At 37.5% G+C, this 20512-nt stretch overlaps 1 protein-coding gene across 1 annotated transcript in view; it reads right to left on the bottom strand.

Annotated features, from left to right (window-relative positions):
• Window positions 1-19610, bottom strand: part of TMEM182 (transmembrane protein 182) — a 20724-nt gene extending 1114 nt beyond the window's left edge. The window contains exons 1-5 of the mRNA XM_008635830.2: window positions 19251-19610; window positions 18763-18862; window positions 17267-17365; window positions 8113-8250; window positions 1-148 (exon numbers count right to left, since the gene is read on the bottom strand). Coding sequence (XP_008634052.1) covers window positions 1-148; window positions 8113-8250; window positions 17267-17365; window positions 18763-18862; window positions 19251-19391 — 626 coding nt within the window. The 5' untranslated portion in view covers window positions 19392-19610. The remainder of the gene's footprint in view (window positions 149-8112; window positions 8251-17266; window positions 17366-18762; window positions 18863-19250) is intronic.
• Between the last annotated feature and the right edge of the window lie 902 nt (window positions 19611-20512).

The following is a 20512-nucleotide window of genomic DNA, read 5'->3' as shown; positions in this document are numbered from 1 at the left end:
ACAGGAGCCAACATAAAAGACCAGCCATAACGTACATAAACAGCAAAGTCTGGACAATCCATTTTTTTCGTGTTTGTGTAGTCTTCCAGATCAGCCATGGCCTGGACCCAGATGACATACATCACGACTACCAGCGAAAACAAGACACCTGGAAAAGAAACACCAGGTTTTAACAACAGAGTGAGAGACAGATGCTGGGTGCATTTACTGTATTACCTAAAAATCCATCAATGCTTGAGGTCCTGTCTGCATGGCACAGTCAGCCACCACTGGATAATTTTTGGCTTTGGCTTCCACTAACTAGAACTATGTCCATCTTGCTCCTGATTTGCCCTGAAAGGCATACTTCCATGACAAAGGAGATATCTGGTTTTGGTAGGCAGACTTTAAGGACAAAATTCATGCAGATATTTACTGGTTTGAATTCAGGGGTCAAGGTGGGGGAAGGTGGTGGGATGGACTGGGACAATCTGGGGGAAAAAAAATCTACTTTTACTTCCCAAATTCTGGCATTGTTTTTATCAGTCTTTTGGATGAGATATAGAAAGGAGTAGGAAATGTTTCTATCCTCTTCACCTCTCTGCATTTGCTTCTCTATTCTTATGAAAAGGGCTGTTTAGAACAGACAACTTTAGAATATTCTACCCAAATATTTTGCAGCAAAATTCAAATATGTTTAAATCAAAATCATCCACATTTAGAAAAGAAGCTCTTGGTATAGGAACAAAGCCCAACAATAATTAAATAATAACTATGAAACAGGCTATTAGTAATAATCTCAAATTGCATACAACAGTTTCCTGAAATTAATCCACCACATAATTCACAGCCTTTTCCCAACCTCTCCTCTGAAAGGCCTTTGAATTGTTTATACATTATAGTAACAGGAGCACATGTCCTTACAAACTTTGTTAATCTCCTTGTTACTATACACCAGAAGGACATATAAGAAGAAAGTGCTTTCCAAAGTATCAGTTGCATTCCTAATATTTCATTTCACTTTAGAGGAATGTGGACACTTGAGAAATGCAAGCCTGCAGCACAGATGCTCCAGAAGAAGATTTGCTGGAGAACCGAGGGCATGAGTCTAAATTTTTTGCATGCTCCAGCCTGTACCCATTTGCTCCCTGAGCTCCAGCTGTCACAGCAGCATTGCAGCAGCAGGGCCATCTATTCTAACATTAAAATATTTGAGGGACACCACCCCATCGTGTTTTCATCCCAGGATGTTTAGGTGCCTCATTAAAACATAAGTCAGTGCATAGTCCTGGGAACACTTCACTGCCAAACTTGAGGCTGCACACTGTAAGTTAAAGGTATTTGTGGTCTCTTCTCCATCCTGCTAAATACTTGCAATGCAACCTTGAACAAATGTGACATTTGTGGCAAAACCCGCAAATGCACTTCGTAAGCACCCGTGGCCAGCCATTTGCTTCCATATCCACATGTCCTGGTAACCTTTGATGGTTACCTTTCCCCATCCCCAACCAGAGATGCTGCCTCACAACCTCCTTTCCCCAGCAGCTGTTGTCCTCACCCCCTCACCTGAGGCAGACAAAACCAGGCAGGTTTGATACAACATCTTAACCTGGTGATTGGATGATCTTCCTGTTATTGCTTTATGGACAAAATATAATATCTTTACATACATCCTGAACATCTGATAGGTGAGAACTCATGGTTCAATCCTTATAAACACTATATTTTGAAGACCAACAAAGAAAGGGCTGAAGTAGTTAACCTGCGGCATGATCAAAACATAACTGAAATTCCCAAAGGATCTGCAGTTTCTAGGAGGCTGAAATAAAAGTAGAAAAACTGAATAAAGAAGGAGGCAGACACATTTTGTGTCTTTGAAATACACTTCCAGGATTACATTTTTTGCTAGGGTTCAAATTCCTAACAAAGTTTGAAAAAACCCAACACAACTCTAAGAGGCATAAATTCAATTTTGAAAGTATTTTACCTAAGTAAAACTCAATTTTGATGGAATTTAGTACTGTGCCTGTATTAAACATAAAACCACTGAAACAATCAGAGGAAAGGATTGCCTTAGGGCCAGACATGAAGAATGAGAAATTAAATTGAAGACTCTTCAAATATAATTCAAATTAAGCAGAAGATTCCTAGAACAAAACATCTAATGATAACAGATAATGTAGGCAACACAGGAAAATTAGAACCAAACAGAGCTAGTAATTTTGATTTTAAAAGTAGAAAGATTCAGGGACAAATTCAAAAAATGAATCATTAGATACATGGATTTTGTTCAAGGTTTCAAAACTTGAACAAAAAACAAATTATAGCCATAAGATTTGGAAAGATACATTAATAATCTGGCAAAATCCATAAGGAATTGGAATTTACCTCTTCAGCTGGCTGTGCCTATGCATTTTGAAACTAGTCTTCTACTCATTCTCTGCTTTGGGGAAAACTTGGCCCAAAACAATAATAATTACAAAAAGTAGTAATGCATATTCCATTATTATAGCAGCAGGTAAGTTTAACCAGGCCTTGCACATCTGGAATGCCCTCTGGCATCCTGGGTAGAAGCAAATTTATGTAGGGCAGTTAGAAACATCTGTCATTAAAACAAAACAGCATCAAAGGTGTCTTAATTGAGAAATGGGCACCCCCTGCTTTTCGGGCACTCTGAAGCAACACCTAGGTGGTTAAACTAGAATCAACACCATGTAGGTGCAAAATAGCAAGCCAGTGCAGCCAGTGGTAAAACAGCTTCAGGGAATCTATCATCCATCGGGTGTGATTTCACAGCAAGCTGTTACACCTGTGAGTGGCAAATTGTTGGGCATGGAAATTTGTGGAAGAAATGTATGTCAAGCAGAGATAAATGTTCTTCCTTAAAAGGGAAGAAAAACAAAGGAAGAGTATGTAAACCGTCTTAGTTAATTAAGGCACTAAAGGAGTATTTAAGGGTTCTCATCACCTGCTAATGGAGACTAATTAAAAGGAGTATTAGCATGTTCAATAAATATCTTGAACTATAGAATCAGGCTAAGTAAAAACTGACTATGTCCTGTTGCCTCCATCAGTATTTCATTCATTAGCACTCTTTTTGTCTAGTTTTCACAGAGTTATGATTTCACAGGCGTTATGCGCTTAGACAGGAGTTTACTGAATATGTATTTATCCTGAGAAATCTGCTCCTGAAGTCTTGCACTATCTATTGTGAATGTCATGAACCCTCAAAGCCAAACTCCACGAGAAAATTACTGAGATTGAAAAAATCTCGGCAATTTCTTGAAGCAAATATTTTTAGGAACAGTGTGTGCTATGCTCATTTCTACGTTTTTGGCATTTAGACCTTTTTCATAGAGTGCAAGCATCCTTTTGCCTTTGCCTTTTAATGAACAAAAAATAGAACAGCAGTTGCATGAATCAGGAATGATGGGGGAAATTATTCCTAGAACATGAAATATGTCTGAGAGAGATTAAGACAAATAAATACTTCCCTTCTATTCCTTTTCTTTCTTTTTTTTTTTCATTTTGCTTTTTTTTCTTATAAACACACATGCTTGAAACACAGTTCTGTGCAGTGTGATAAGACATGGACTTCTCTGAGGTCACTCTTTTCTGTCTTTCACATTCATTCTTTTGAATTTCTTTCAAACAAATACTTGTGCATATTGTAGAGGAGAAAGAATACAGAACCTTTAGAAATGTCTGTGAATTCAAGAAGCAGTTTGCTGGCCTTTAGTACTGATTCTTCCCACGTAGAAATGCCTTTCACTTGTCAATGGTGAATGGCTGTTTATGGCATGAATCTTTTACTATGCAGACACGAAGACAACAGGTGCTGGAAAGAATGATGTGAGCTTTTTACTTTTGCCTGGAAGTTTAGAACTCTTTATCTCACTTGTGGAAAACTTTTATGTGTATATTTTTTTATTAAATGCATTTTTCTGTTCTTGTGCTTATTTCAGATTCTACCACCTACCTTGGCCTCTTGCGACCTTTATTTAAAAATAACAGTTGACATTGTCTGCTGAAGTACATGCAGAGTTTCCCATGTAAGAATTATGGAAGTAGGTACATGTCTGAAAAGAGATTTTTGTCCTCATCTAGGATCTCAAATTAAAGTTTTTTCACTCTTCTGGCAGGAAGCAGGAGTCATCCTTCTAATCTTGCTTCTTCACCAGGGTGTGATTCCGTAATGTTCTGTGCACATCCTGGAATATTGCTTATTGGCATCAGTACAAGAGGACAGTTTTCACCACCACCAAAGCAGAAAGAGGCACAAGGTAATTATGGACTTTATTGAAGGCTAATCTAAGCGATCATTTTATGGTAGCTTTCCCTTCTATTCCTGTGACCTTTGAAGACACTATAAGGTGTCTTACAGTTTGCAGTACTGCAGCTGCTCTTGGACCATCCTCTGAGGTAGCAGACAGGGAGGTGAGGCTGCAAAGGCAGCACTTAAGTCACTTACTGTGGTATAATTGAACTGATACTCACTTTTCCCCACAGGTATTGCAGCTTTAGTTTCACCTGTGGCCTCAGGTGGTTAATAAGGTTACAAAGTTTTTCTACTCCAAATTAAGGAAAAATGGGTCAGGAAAATGATAGGCGGCGTTACTTGTAGTTATAATGGCCATGGAATGGCAAAGGTTAATATCCTAGGAGGAATACAGAAAGTGAGTAAGACCCAGAACTTAGGAGAACACATTCCAAACTGTGCAGAGAACTGGTAGGCAAGATCCTAAGAGAGCCTGCGTTGAAGAGCAAAGGCTGCCTTAAAGGACGAAGAAGCCTAGAAGAACTTGGTGTTCCTCATAGGCAATTTTCTTAAAGGACAATAATGGCCCCTTTAAGTGTACAAGAATTCAAGCAGACCTGGCAGAAACAAAAATTAATATCATACAGAGCTGCATTATCAAGAACACCACCATCAGATTTGAAAATACTATTATCGCCCTTTGTTCAACACTTGTGTTATCATATGTGGTAAGCTATGTCAGTTTGGGGTCCCCTGGTGAAATAGAGATACTGATAAACTGAGATGATGACCACCAAAATGGTTAGGAGAACAGAGAACAAGTAGAGGCTGAGTGAGCTGGGCAATTTTAGTCTGGAAAAGAATCCAGTCTTCATTTTTCTAAATGGAGTTATAGAAAAGATGGGGATAGACTTTTCAGTGACCTACAGACTTGCAAGGATGAGATGTAATTGTCACAAACTGCATCAAGGGCAATTTCAGGTGAAAACAAGGAAAAAAGAAAACATTTCTCACAATGAAGTTGGTCAAACTGAGACAAGCAACCAAAGATGCTGTGGAACATCAATTATTGGAGATTTTAAAAACTTGATTGGATAAGGCTCTGAGCTGCCTGATCTACTTTTGAAGGCAACCCTGCTCTAAATGGGATGTCAGACTTGATTGCCACAAGGGGTACTTTACAACCTAAATTTTTTTGTGTCACTCGGGATCTCCATTTAGGCTTCTTGAATGGGTCTCTCCAAAATGCAAGCCTATCTACCTTATCACACAGAAGGTGAGGTGTCCATCTGAGTGTTCTTACTGTTGACAATAGAAATTTAAGCAGTTGGTTCATACAAGACATCTTTCAGATGGCTGAACAGCTGGCATGAATCTCATTACCAAAAATATCTTCAGCTACTTCCTGAACCCTAAGATGTCACAGCAGACCATGCTACAAGCCGTACTCTTCAATTGAGGCAGAACTTTTCTCCGCTGCTAATTTTTCAGTTAAGGTTGCAGAAGTATAAAGATATTTCTGTCCAGTAACAGATATTAAAGTTATTTCATCTAACTTTAAGACATGTAAGTAGGAAAACAACTGATTTCCTTATCTTCTTCCTAACTTCCACAGAACCATCTTGTCTAACTTTCTTCTCAGAAGACTATTCTCTACAGTATAACACATACTTTAATTTTGCGGTAAGACAGCATCCAGGCTCTTTTAAAATAATGTATATAATTCTTTTTTTTCTTCAAAACAAGCTGCCAGTTTCTGTCTTAGAAGAACTCCACCAGATCTAAGTCACATTAACCTAAGCCACATTACATCTTTTAATTTTCCCATTAGGTCCGTGTTTAAGTAGATGTACACCCTGGCTGCATCCTGATCACATGTTTGAGAAGTGGTAAATATGCACCACTTCTCATCACTCTCCCCTTCCATGTCCTGTTTTGATTTGGCAGGTGGTAAATGAACAGGATCTCTAGTCCTGATGGAGATGGGCAGAGTAAGGGGTCAGGGCAGCAGGGACACAGTAGATCATCTCTTCTGCATCAAGTCTATCTTATCTTGCTCTGTCTTTAGCAGGTTGAATGGCTCCTATTTTCTTCTGGCACCACTACTTTTTGACAAATTATAGCAGTATTTTGCTAAAGATCTTTGCTTTTCAACAACACTAATGGTAATAGTAAAAATAACATAGCTCTTCTCTGAAGCCCTGATTGAGAACAGTCCTGAAGTTGAAAGATACTACATACAGAGGGAGTAAAAAATCAGGATTTCCCTTGAAGAACATTTGCTCTATAGGGACAAAGGGTAAAAGGGGCAAAGACACAGACCCGAGGTCACACACTGGGATAATAAAGCTCACTTAACTTCACATACCTAAAGAAATAATCTTTTTAGATTCTCTCAGTAAAGGAAAGAGAGGTGTAGGGTTCCTCCATAGCACACACATCTGATCCAATTAGGCCCCTCTTTCAGTGTGAAGTGAATCCCCAGCTGGGGGAACTTCTTACATACCTACTTTTTTTGCTGCCAGTGAATGTTATAGCCTCTTGAAGGCCTCCTAGGGAAGCCAGGGGAGGCTAGTACAGACTTTGGGATCTAACTTTCCCATACCTAAATGAGGGCAGACGAACTGACCCAGAGTGCAGAACACAAGCGTTGTTTTGCACCTCTGCCCATCAGTTCCTGGCATCTTTCAAGTGCCCTTTTCCTCTCAAACATCTTCTGCTACTTTCTAGTGACAGCTGAGGTTTTTCATGCATTACAAATGCAGAAAAAGAGCAAAACTCGCATGGGCTCTTGCCCTGCAAATTAGTGACAAAGAGCATTGAAATATCTAAGACTCCATCAGACTATGAATATTTTTTGAACGTCTTTTATGTGTGAAGGAGTAATTCTCAAGGGATAAAATGTAAGTATGCAGGATTTCCTTCAGCTAAAATATTATAAAATACTTCCTATACCTCACTGAGTCCTTTGGAAGGGAATAATGATCACTAGCTGTGTATGAAGAGCTGAGAGGTGCAGTAGGTAAGCAAGGTCAGGGGGTCAGTATGAGAAGCAAAAAGAGGTCCCAGGCCTTTTGGTCCTGACACGGGTAGCTCTACCCTGTAACACAATATGCTCTCACAGGGCTGTCTCTCACCAGGCTTTAAACTAAGGAGAACAGTGATGGAGCACATACTATCATTTACATCCTATATAACTATATCTTACACACCAGTGTAACGTCTTCACAGACTTTTCAAGGTTAAGCAAACATCGTGCCAGTGAGCTGTCCATATCAGCTGAATCCTGGGGGGGGGGTGCATCCTCCTTGGTATGTGTGGGTTATGAGGAAGGAGGGAATTCAGTTACTTGTTATCTTTCATTCACAGAGGTTTAGAGCTCCTACTTACTCATATATGACAACTATTCTGTTTAGTCCTATCACATCCAAAGCATTTTCCTGTATTGGTCATGCAAATGTGTTCTGTCTCCCAACTTCTTCAGAGTCCACTGTAATCATCTTTTGCATCACTGATAATGGACAAAACCCTCTCCTTAGCTAAAGCCCTTGAGAATCCTATAAGGCAAGATCCTTAAATATGCATTCTTCTTCCTGTTAAAAAAAAGTAGATTGAAATTGCAGTGTAATTCCATGATTTGTCCTGGACGTGGGGTTTTTTTAACCTTAACCCCAAAATAGCTTTTATAATAGCTTCATGACTAAATAATTGTGGAAAGAATTGTCTCCAAGTGCAGGCACTCCACAAGCCAAAGGATAGAACCATATGCTTTCTATTTCTTTTAGCCATGATTGATACAATTTTTGGTTAAGGAGAATGCAAGAAATAACACATCTTTTCTACTCTTTAATTGACTGAGCAAACAGTATACCCACCAGCAATGATGAAAAAGCCTCCTCCTGCTTTGTATAGAATGTGACTGGCAAAAGGAGCTGCACAGATGATGAGGAAACTAGCTGCCACAACAGTGAGCACTCCCAGGAGCATCAGAACCGTCCAGAAACCTCGATAAACTGGAGAAAAGGAAGAAGGAAGAAAAAGGAAAAATATACAATGTTTTTGAGAACTTATCCAAGTTGGTTAACAAAGATTTTTCCTTTCCCCTTCTTTTATCCCTTGCCTTATTAACAAATGAAACATTAATTCTATTTTGCATATACTTTATATATCATGTGGATAAAATTGGGTTTGATTACCAGTCCTTACCTGATGATCATGGAAAACAGGGTCTAAGTTCTTGTGAATGAAATGCATCTGCTGAATATTTAGCAGTACCTTGTAAGATAGCATCTTGACCAAATTGACACTCCTTAGAAAATGGTATGGCAAAGCTATAGCAGTGATTCTTTGGCATAAATGATTGGACTGATAGGATGCAATTATTTTACCAAAATTGTGTAGGAGAAGCAGAGAGCTGCAGTATCTTGAATTCTTAGTGCCCAGACTATATCACCAATAACAATTTGTAAGTTCTTTACAATTTACAGCAGGATAATATTCCTTATATACACCCATATTCAGCAGAAAGAAACTTAAGCTAGGAGCAGGGAGAAACTAAAAAAATGTAAACCATATTTCTGAAAAACAGCTAAGTTTTAAACCAGCCTATTTCTGCTCTAAAGCTCTTTGTATTTTATTAAATTTAAAATGTGATGTTTCAGAAGCCCCTGTTAGACAGTGCCAAGCAGTGCTGAATTAATGGATGCAGCTGGTGATAAATGAGCTGAGAGTTTTGTGACATACTCTGGCCAAAAGAGTCTTTCTAACAATTAGTTTTTAGCTGGTTAATTGCACATCCATTTAACAAAGTCATCATTTTACAAATGCTACAAGAGTGACATAAATTTCTCCCATGGATTTAAAAATTGGTACATTAACACAACCCATTAGTAAAATTATGAGTTGTAAAGATCTCCATCGTCAGATCTGAAAATCTTGAAGCACTGACAATTCAGTCAGTGAAAAACATTTCCACCCAACTGAGGGAAAGCATATAAGCCAGCTGGCAAGTCAGGAAAAGTGTATCACAAAAGAAACTGCCACTTATCATCTGACAGCACCTACTTACTGTTACGGAAAAACACAACCAAGCAACTATTATACTAGTTCATATCCTGAAAGATTCAAATTCATACAGCTTGTTAGAGACAGCTATTCACAATGAATCAGGTTTGCTCTCATCTGAAATCTGAAGGCGCACTAGGGCATTAGCAGCTTGTGTTTCCCACTGATGTATTCCAAAAGTCTATGGTTTTTAACTTGACCAGCTTAACTCAAGTTAAAGTATACATCACTAGCATTGTAAATGTATTAGCTAGATCACACTCATCACATTACAATCACCACTCTTTTTAAATAACATCCTTTTTAATCCAGGAAAACATTCAGAGACATGATTTTCCACCACACTGATCAGCAGATTTGGGCATTAAAAGGATGAATGTGTCTGAAAGTACCCGGCAGAAGGGTTAAAATTGGGGTTTGGTTCATATCCAAGTCTCCACTCCACATAAACAAAAAATTATTGGAATAGTAGGTAAGAAATAAGGCTATGGCTCAGCAAAGCAGTTAAATGTGTGTTTTGCTTTAAATAGTATACCTCTTATGGGATTTTAGGCACCTGTTTAAAGTTAAACACATAGTTAAATGATTCACTTAATGCAAATGGACAGTGAATGGAGACCTAGAAAGGTAAATCTCTCAAGTCCTTCAGTCTTGGGTTTCTGAAGCAATTTCGTATTATTTTACTCATGGGGCTACTTTGATAAGCTTCATTGCAGTCTCCAAGTCCATGGGACATTACTTCCTCATTTAAAGCCTAATACCACTAAATCAATCTATAACCACCCAACTCTTTTACGTGGGTGGCCCAAGGTACTTCAAAGTCATACTACATAATAGGACACATTGGCCAAAATGGACCTTGAAAAAGCTTTCTTTTTATTATTATGGTCAGTCACCTAAGTAATGCAGCAGTGTTTCTATTTTCTGAATGGATGAGGACACAAGATTCTCCAGCATTACAAAACCAACATCCATTTTCATTATCTGCTCTTCATACAGGAAGCTTTGAAGTCTGCTTTTAGTGAAATTTCATGAGAAAATTTTGAATTGATGCTCAAATATTCTTAGAAACAGAGCACAAAAGGAATACAAATACAACTGATGAAAATTTGTTTAAACCTCTCTGCAACTATACAAGAGAAAAGCTGTTCCTCTGCTCCAACCCTGTAACTATTTTATGTATTATATATGAAATACTGATTTCACCTAGCTATCACCTGAAAGAACATTCCATTCTATTTCTCTAGAAATAGTTATTTACTCTAGAGAATCATGGATAAAGTCTGATTATCCTAATACTTGTTTATTAAGCTAATTCTGTCATTAAACATCAATTAAAAAATAGAGCATAATTGACAGGTACAAAGTCTGCTCACAAATCTTTGACTTTGCAAGCAAAATACTACCCCATCTAATCTGCAAGGCAGAAAGTCATTCAGCTCATTTGTGGCCCAGGTGTGAGGAAACACCCAGTGAGCACTTAGACTTTTACTTTTGTAAGGGAATTAAAAAGCCATCATTTTCCTGCAAAGAAGTTTTCACTTATTTTATACTCTGACGGTTTTTGCTTAGACCACATTTCCCATCTTCTCTGCCTAGATGGGCAAGATCAATTCCTACAGGGCTAATCATTCAAAATTACAACTCAGGCCTACTGCTGTCATTTAGCTTAGCTGTCACCTACAGATGGACACAAAAGAGCTGGTTGAAATTAAGTCTCCTGACTCTTGAAGTCAAAGACCTTGCTGCTCCGATGTTGAGATGAACAATGATAGGTAAAATGCAACAGAAGATGCTGCTTTAAATTACTCTTCTTATATCCGATGAAAAGGGCTGACACTGTGATCCAAAGTCTGTTTCAAGAAATAATGGTTTGGTGTACCCATACAAAGTGTATCTACAAAGAGTGTTAATAGATGTTTGCACAATTTCAAGTCTCACTGAGGTAGTTCATAGGATATCCCAAGTTCGGGCCCAGATGACAAGGAGTACCCTTGTCTCTTCCAAGTACTTCACAGATATGTTAGAGTTACCCACCTCAAATACAGGCATCATTCCAAGTATTTCCTACAACAGAAGAAATAAAGTACAACCACTATGTAGGGTATGCCCAGCCACTGCCCTGGAGGGACATCTGCTGAGATAAGGCGATTGAGCTATCTCCCAGCAGGACCCCTGGGAAGGCAGCTACTCTTCAGTTAAGGTGAGAAGAAGACAGACCCAGAATCCTCTGGGAGACCCTATGCAGATCTTTTGTAACCCATTGGCCTTTACCCTCTGGCACCCACACCCTGTATCCCTATAAAGCTAACCCCCTGCCCCTGCGAGGGCAGAGAGATGCTTGTCCCTGGCTCCCCTTCGCCAGAGTACGGACCAATAAAGCTACCTCGTGCGGAACAGCTACACGGGCCTCTCGTCTCTCTCCCTGGTCTGGCCTGAAGGCTGCCCTGCAGAGCTGAGCTGAAATCACGAGCTGACAATCACTAAAGAGCTGACAGCTTCTGCACGGGCCCTCCTAGCCAGCAGCCAAGGGAAGACACCGGACCTCAGGAAGATGATCTCTTTCGGGACCATCTCTCTGGACCAGTCACAGCTTCCTCGGTCAGAGCTACTGACCCCTCACCCCTCTGTCATAATTGCAGAGTGCAAAGTAAACATATCTGCAGTGTTTAAAATCTTAGAAACCACTGCTCTGTGTTGCAAGTGTGCTAAACAGAAGGTTTTGTAAGTTGTCTTGGTAAGTTGCCCCTCTGTTGAGTACAGCATTTGCCTTGGAAATGACAGGCAGACCTAAAAATAAAAAAGGACTGAGCAGAAAACAGGAGTACACAACTGCACCATTGAGCCTGTATGAGAACATTATATTCCTCCAAAATTGCATGACCTGTAGTTTTCCCTTGTTACTTGCTTTTCTCTCTAAAGATCCTAATTTAGGTCCCTCCAGGGACTTTTGCATTATTTGAAAACTAGAAGAAGTATCTGGGTTTGTGCAAAGGACCAAATTTTGGAGAAATGTGTGAAAATTACCAAAAGCCTTGTTTTCTAGTATCAGAAAAGCCTATTATCTAGTAGATCACATCATTGATTACAAACTGAAGTTAAAGATTCATATTTTAAGATTTTACTGATGCATGATATAAAAGACAAGCAATAACATGTTTGAAAAGTTACAGAGCTGTGTCACCTACAACACACGCTTGTGCAGCAGTCATGCACGCCTCTGAAGCTCCATAATAGTTAGTCAGGGACAGCCAGGTTAATGACTCAAAGCAACACCCTTCCACTGTTGGAGATGTTAACATCAGCCTCATGAAAGCATACCAAGTATTTTATTGCCCTTGCTGAGTTAAAGTGTTTTCAAAACACAGCCATCAGTCCATACAAGTACTGTGGTCTACCATAAAAACCCCAGCCACTTAATCTTGAATTTAATATCAATATGAATTATTAAGCACTATAAGGATGAAAAACCTTTTGAAATGTGTGAGTACAATGCCACATAAACATTTCCAAGGCAAAATGACTTGGAAAAGTTGCCTTGAACTATCACGGACAAGCTCACATCCAAAAGGGAACATTTCCTGTCATCTGACTGCAGATTGTATTTTAGAGTATGTCTTTTTTTACCTCTCTATTTAATGTAAGAGATATTGAAATCCTTTCAAGAAGAGTATTGCCACACACAGTGCCAATACAGTGAAAGGTGAAGTGCCTGATCTGCTCTCAACCAGGAGTATCTTCTCCGCAGATAAACAACTGTAAATGAAATCACCTATCTCAGCAGCAGCACAGGAGATATACCTGGCAACACAGTAAACCTTGCAAGACTTTTCTCAGCTTCATTCAGCACCCTTTACTATCCCTTAGTAATATTTTTTTTTAATAACTTTAACAGTAAAACAAATACATTATTCACAGGATGGATACACTGCTGTTTAAGATGTTTCTTACTTTGTTGCTGCTTGGGGGCTACAGAGTTCTCCCTTATAAATGTACTGTATTAAAATCTCTCATGGGCAATTATATGACTGTATTACATAAGAGCATTTTTTTCCCCTAGAAATAGACTGCTGCTAACATTTCACTTGTACAAATTCTATTTTCAGATTTCATTGCTGATATTTTCCAGATTACTTTAGGTTAATTTCAACCCATTAACAAACCTGCCAATAAATTTCATCTCACCATTTTGGATTTAACAGTTGCTGAATCATACTTTTGCTTCAGTCCTATAAACATTGTTTATAATCCATTAGGCGTTATTTCAAATGCTGGCAATGTGCCCAGCACTGGACAAAATAAGATACTAAGATTCAGGAAAAACAACACTAGCAGCTACAAATCAGAGTATTAAACTAATGTGCCTGTGCTGCCCCATTAAAATGCTTCCACTTCAGCTTCAAAAGCTCTTGGGAACACTTAGGGAATTTTTGTTTATTTCCAAATTAAGTTGAAAAAAATCCCCTCAAAAGTAAAAATAATGAATTAGTGACTAAGTGTTATATTTTTCACTTCTTTTTCTTAGGAATAATCTCACTATGGCCAATGGGACCATTTCCATGAGTAAGAACTTTGCACATTTTCCAAAAAGAGGCCTAATATTGTCCTATAGTAAAAGAACTGTAGAACAGTGTGATAGCCCTTGAACATCAGTGTTAAGTAGTCTAGTGACATAATACTGTGCATTAATCTAGCTAGCAATTAATTAATATTAAAGAACTATAATATTAAGTTTTCAGAGTAGCCTGATGGGTCCACTAATCTGGTTATGATTATGCAAATGTATTTTAGAATATGTAGGTTGCTGCTGTGGTACTTCTATTGCATGGTCTAATTTATTTTTTATTCCTAGGTTGTAGTTTGTTGCACTTATGTATGTGAATCATCATAAAAATGTATCTGCTAGCAACACAATGAGGTGCTAAGTCAACTTAAGAGCTGTACATTATAATAGTTGTCACTCTAAACCTCTGTACCATCACAGAAAGTCACTAGACTCAGGCTTCCCCTGAGTTCATTTAGAGCCTGTTTCAGGCTAAGATAAATGACATGGCCTATGAACTTCAGCACATTAACTGTGAAGGATGGTTCATACAGCTTTTGAAACCATACCTTACAGTACAGCTAGGGGAAGTCCTCCCCACTCTGCCAAGATATTTAACAAAACCAATAAATGCACAAAAACATTATAACCATGATTAAAAGGTATAGCAAACTGCAATTTCAAAGCAGTGCTATCTAACTCTTTGAAGCTGATCATGCATCTAACAGTAATGTTTAAAAGATATCTGACACATTAAAGTATACATTGAAATCTCCAGTATAAGCACCCCTGCAGGCTTTTGTGTCTTTACATTTCCATCTAAGGCTATAGTCCTTGACACCAAGAGCTCATAGCTTAGGTTTGTACCTCAGAATGAACTGAGCTTTTGCTCTAAATCTTTGTAAGGCATATTCTAACACTAGACTTCCCTGTCCTCAGTGCTTTAACACAAACTCAACATACAAAAAGATGTAAATAAACTAAGAAAGGATAGGTGAGCCTGTTTTGAAATCTGGCCCAGAAAAGCGCTGAGCCAAATTCCTCCTAAAGCCAAAGCAGTTATGTCAACAGAGAACTTGGTCCAGACACTGCACTCAAAAAGCATCGGAGATTTCATGTTCCTCAGGCAACTTATCTTTGCCTGAGCTCTTCTAGCTGGATGGTGACACCACACTCCAAAACCAAACCACACTTGTGTCTCCACACAAGGGACTGCACAAGGGGCTGCAGCTGAATTAAAATTCCTCTGATAAGGTCCAAAAGTCTCTTAAGCCAAATAGTCTGTAAAAAAGGCACATGCCTTTACTTGCTCAGAAACTAATAGCCCTCTGAATGGAAAGGTAGAGATTTTTAGAAAATGTGTTGCATACATGTTTGATTTTTCTAATGAAGTTTAAAGCTCTTTATTCAGCTGTTTATTTTTCCATGAAAGAGAAAATTTCTTGTTATACACCCCTACTTAAAATAGAACTTAAAATAGATTGACTCACTAAAAATTATAAACCTGGGGAGAAGATTTGGGCTTTTTATCATCCCCAGAAGAGAGTATGTCAAGAAAGTTATGAGCCATGAAAATGTTAATATTTTATCAAGAAACAATAGCAGAACCAAAAAATGGGACAATAACCTCCATTTTTTGGTAGTGCCCTTTTATTCTGTGTTTAGCTGATGCAAAGTATTAGATGCAGACAACCAGATATACAAATCATAGATGAAATCATGTTATTCATGAAACCAAACTGAAGCCTTTTGCCACTGGCTTTATAGAAAACCATTTCCTGCACTGGGAGTCAAGAAGAAGAGGATAACCTTCTAGTATTTCTTAACTTAGTGACTGCAGTTGCAGCAAGGTTTTAAAAACTTGTTTGCCAAATATCATGGGCAGGATTGTCAAACTAGACTAAAGGAGAAACAAGTTTTGAACTCACAGAAGAGCTGATGACATAACCTTCTTCATAAAAAGTTGTGAAAGACTCTTGAACAATCATACCTGTTCTAGTAAATAACTCAGCTTGGATGTTGCAAATGAAATGTAGGCAAAAAAACCCTCAAACCCTCTTCAGTTTTAATGAGCTTGAAAGCAATCCAACTGTATCTATTTATATAGATATACTCTACCTGGACCAGCATCTATAGTACAGTTCTGCCTACTTTTAATCTCCTAATATGAAATATAGATAGGAAAAATATATTTGAGCAGTGGTTCTTTTGGCAAATATTAACTAAAATTAATTAAACTTTTGATGATATTCCTTCTCCTTTACTTTTTCTTTGTTTGTCCACTTCTGTGTAATCATGCAATATAATTTGAAGAACCTTTGTGAATGTATGAGTGAACGGTGGAATACAATTTCTGTCTAGGCTATTAGGAGCTGATGACTGTCACTTTCAAATGGAAAGATAAACTGTTCTAGATGTGCTATGAAGTTACAGATTAGATCTCTGAATGGTGAGGTCTGAATTCCTCCTGGACAAACAGTTCATAATTTCTAAAGATTAACAGAACCCTTATAATTCTAGTTTATTTTCTTTTTCATGTCTGCTGCATAAAAATTGGATTCTAAAGACACTTCAAGGTTAGCAAAAGCAAAATTACAGCTTCAGGACAGGAAAGGATCACTTAAGTACCTTAGCAAGCTCAGAGACACGTAGCATCCACACATCACAGGTTGTTTAAAAAGTCATATGAAATAGGTATCAGAAGTTATTTACTTCAAATATGTTTGCGTAAAGATCTCAATCTGATTAAGTGTACCTGATATTTTTAAGTAGTTTCTAAATGTTGCAAAAACAGAGTTTTCTAGGCATTATTCAAACACAAAGGTTTTTATTAATGTATATCTTTCACATATATATAAATATATACTTTTATGTCTCTCTGTTACAGTACAAGATTTCTCAGTGAAATATATCTGAGTCAGTTAAACAAACTTAGACAGCATCAAGGCTCTGCTCCTCCTTCCTCATAAAGTAAAAATTTAATACATTTCCATATGTGGTTATTTATTTAACCAAAAAAAACACCCAAAAAACAAAACAAACAAACAAAAAAAACCCCAACCAAAATCAAAAACAGATTTATTTAAATACATGACAAGAAGTACTTGTTTAATGCATTCAGCCCAAGGAAGATACTTACTATATTGGGGAAAAAAAGCACTAAAAAGGAAACGTCTTTTTTTTTTTTTTTTTTTTTTTTTTTTCAGAAATTACCTCTATTCTGCCATCATGCTTAAAGCTAAGCATTCATTTAAGTGCTTTGTTAAACAGTGGCTTAAATATGCATGTTGTAAAATTATGAGAAATACCAAAACTCTGTTAATTAAACTGTGTGGAGCGATAAGGCTGTTTTATTTTGAAGCATCCAAATTGTTTTCTTGAAACTATAGGCATTGTACTCATTTGCACCAAACAATACTTACTGATTGCAGAGTCATAGGAAGTTGAGTTGTGTTCATCTCGGAGAAGAGGAAATGGGGACAGGTAAGCATGTGTACAATTCTTAGAAGGTGATTGGTTGGCTAAGAATGAAAGAAAGCAAAAGATTAATATTTTACCACCTTTACAATACTGCGTGTCTGTTCTTCAAATGGGCAAACTGAGCTTCATAGGTCAAGATTTCAGGTTCTTTCCTAGGCAACAGCTTACAGTGAATTTGGTTTAGTAAGAGATACGAGTCTTGTTATCCAAACAAGAATGTTTCTTAAAAAGCAATACAGATTTGTACTCTGGGACAGTAAATGAGCCATGCTGAAGGCACACTGCAATTTATATGTGATGCATATGTATGCTTTAGGATGCATATGTACCTTTCTCATTTGAGGGTTAATTATGTTCTTCTCATTATTTCATGTCTAAAAAAAGCAATCAAACAAACAAAATCCAGGCAATTACTTTTTCTTTTGTGAAAGAACAAAAATATCAAGCATCTTCAGAAAGTTTGTAATGTCCATAAATATGAGCTTAGTCTATCGAATTAATATCCTCAAGAAAAGGGTAATTTCACCCTTTATATTAAATACTTCTAAAAATATCAACTTCTTGCTGGTGAAAGATAAAAGCTGACTATAACTTAAACCCCATTTAAATTTCAGATTCCTGACCACAGAATTTTCCAGATAAATAACAAGTGGAAATTAACTACAGTGAATATTACATTTTTCACCTAAGACTAAGCAATATATTTAGCAAAATATGGGCTATTGAAGTCAAATTTGTATGATGGCACCTGCTTTTCGCAAGGATTATGGAAATCTTGCAAAAAGGTGAGGGAGCTCCCGACCTCAGAGGGAGTGTCAAAGACTGGAGAAGAAGTTTTGTTTGACTTCTTAATGGGAGATTTTGGTTGTAAAACACTATCTGATCTTGGAATTCTATCTGTCTTAAAACCCTGGACGTAGTGAAAAAAAGCAACAGGTCATCTGTGAATGTAATAGAGGAACTCTTCCGGAGATGATGTATCCTACACCATTTTCACAGTGGAGCTGCCCATTCCCATCTTAACCCACTTGTAGTGGGTTAAGAAGTAGATGGAGAAACTATCCAAGAAAAATTCATGGACCAGGCTAACCACCAAGCTCTTTTTTCCCTACTTAACAGAAATAAGCCATCTGTTTAACAGCAAGTGGCAAAAGACCGTGTAACTAAGAATGTACTCAGGTTAACAGGGCATCCATAACAATTGTAGTGTAATCTGATAGCTAAACTTGTATCATTTTGTCCTGGTGTTTCCTATAGTACAGATTACAAAAGTGTACGTCAAGAATTTATTTTAGGGTAGCTGAAGAACCTGATCCCCAAAGAAGCTATATGAAATCTAATTATTTGTAAGATATGAGTAAAAATAAAAAACACACCAAACCGCAACAGTTTTGTGAAAAAATGACTGCAGATAATTTAAAAGGAAAAATTTACTTACTATACCAAAACTTCCACATGCTTGCATTATTATCTCCTACACTTCCACTAAACCAGCACCTCCAGAAGAAACCTTCATGATGGAAAGTGGCCTTCTCTCCCTACAGAGGGAGAAAAAATAAAAAAAAGAAAGTCACTATTATTCAATTTTTGGACAGCTGAAAGGATTAAGTTCAATTAGATGTTGACGTAAAAAACACCACCATCATGACACACAACCTGTCTGAATTTAGGTCAGCTATAGCCTATATAAACAGTCATTCTTCTTTTGAAAGAATATAATATTGCAAAAGCAGTATCACAAAATAAAAATTCATTTTAGAGCTGATGACAAATTATTATAAGAGGTTTGGAGGCAGGCTTGTAAGCCTCCAGAAGGTCAAAATGAGTATATTCAAAAGTTTATACAGAAGTAAATTCTTAGAAAATAAACACATCCAAGAATTCTACATATATAATTCTCATTATAAATAAAAAGTCCATACTAACCCCAGCATCTTCAGGTGCTTCTGAACAAGTTCCTATTTCTGTAGCAAGAAGCCAATAATCAGTTCCAAATGCCACCAAAAAAAGCAAAACCCCCAGAGCTGCAAAGAAGCCTCCAAAAAATATCCCCACACTAAGTTTCATTATTGAAGTTATTTTAAAAAAATCAAAACCTTAATTAATTAAAAGGTTAGCAGTAAAATAAAAGAAAAATATTGTACAAATAACTAAAAAACTGTTTGGAGACTACAGCTCATATCTGAAGAAGTTTCTCTTCACTTGACTTTCTGCCTGTGCCCTTCTTCCCAATGCCCTGTGAGTTGATTTGTGTCTCCAAATTTGTGTGTGTTCCATGTGGCTGACTCAAGTCTGACAGATGAAAAGGGCCTTCTATTTTAGGACACTGATGGCAGAGCTTTGCTCTGTTTCGCTGTCTGGGCAAGGCCAGTCAGAAATAGCTGACCTTCCCCTAACTAATCAGGGATTGACTTGAAATATTACTGCAGCTGGTGCATCAACATCACTGGAGACGGAGATGGAGTTGCAATGGCTCTGTCCATCGACATGAGTGGTGTTACAGAGCACACAGTAGTAGCAATGACTTCCAAAGTTCAGGCCTGGTGGTCAACGTTTCCTTAGATGCTAGCAGGAAAGGAAACATCTGCAACACTTTGGAAGTTACTATAAGTCACGTTATAAAATGAAGGCTGAGGATTTTTTATAGAATTTTATAATATGGTAGCCAAACTGAAGAGATGCCTCTGAAAAATCCCATATTAAAAAAAATAGTTATCATTAAAAATTTACATCCTACATTTAAGGTAATAACTGTACAAACACTAAACACAAAAACATTTAAATGCTTTATTTATTCAGATGCATCTTTTTTGCATATATCAAAAATTTATGCAGTTAAAAATTCTTTCAAGCAACTGATAAAAAAACTTCCATCTTTTTAAAACAAGAAGACGCTTTCCCAAACACATGCTTTGGCCATTTTGGAAAGTTATGAGGTAAAACATTTAACTTACAAGTCCTCGCTGTACAAGAAAAAGGCTTTTTCAATAACTTCATTTCATGCCAAGCAGGCCTTCCCAGTCATCTCTCATGGCTTACAGGGCATGCTTCTATAGAAATTTATAGAGTTTATAATGTGCAACAGATCCTACAGTCCTTACCCAATAAAATTTCATTGGAATTATTTATCACCAGAGTAGAAAATTTTCATTGATAACGTGTACTGGGAAGTGCTGGGCTCAAACGAA

The sequence above is a fragment of the Corvus brachyrhynchos genome, unplaced genomic scaffold, assembly GCF_000691975.1.
Source record: "Corvus brachyrhynchos isolate BGI_N302 unplaced genomic scaffold, ASM69197v1 scaffold83, whole genome shotgun sequence".
Lineage (NCBI taxonomy): Eukaryota > Metazoa > Chordata > Aves > Passeriformes > Corvidae > Corvus > Corvus brachyrhynchos.
This window is presented reverse-complemented; position numbering and strand designations above follow the sequence as displayed.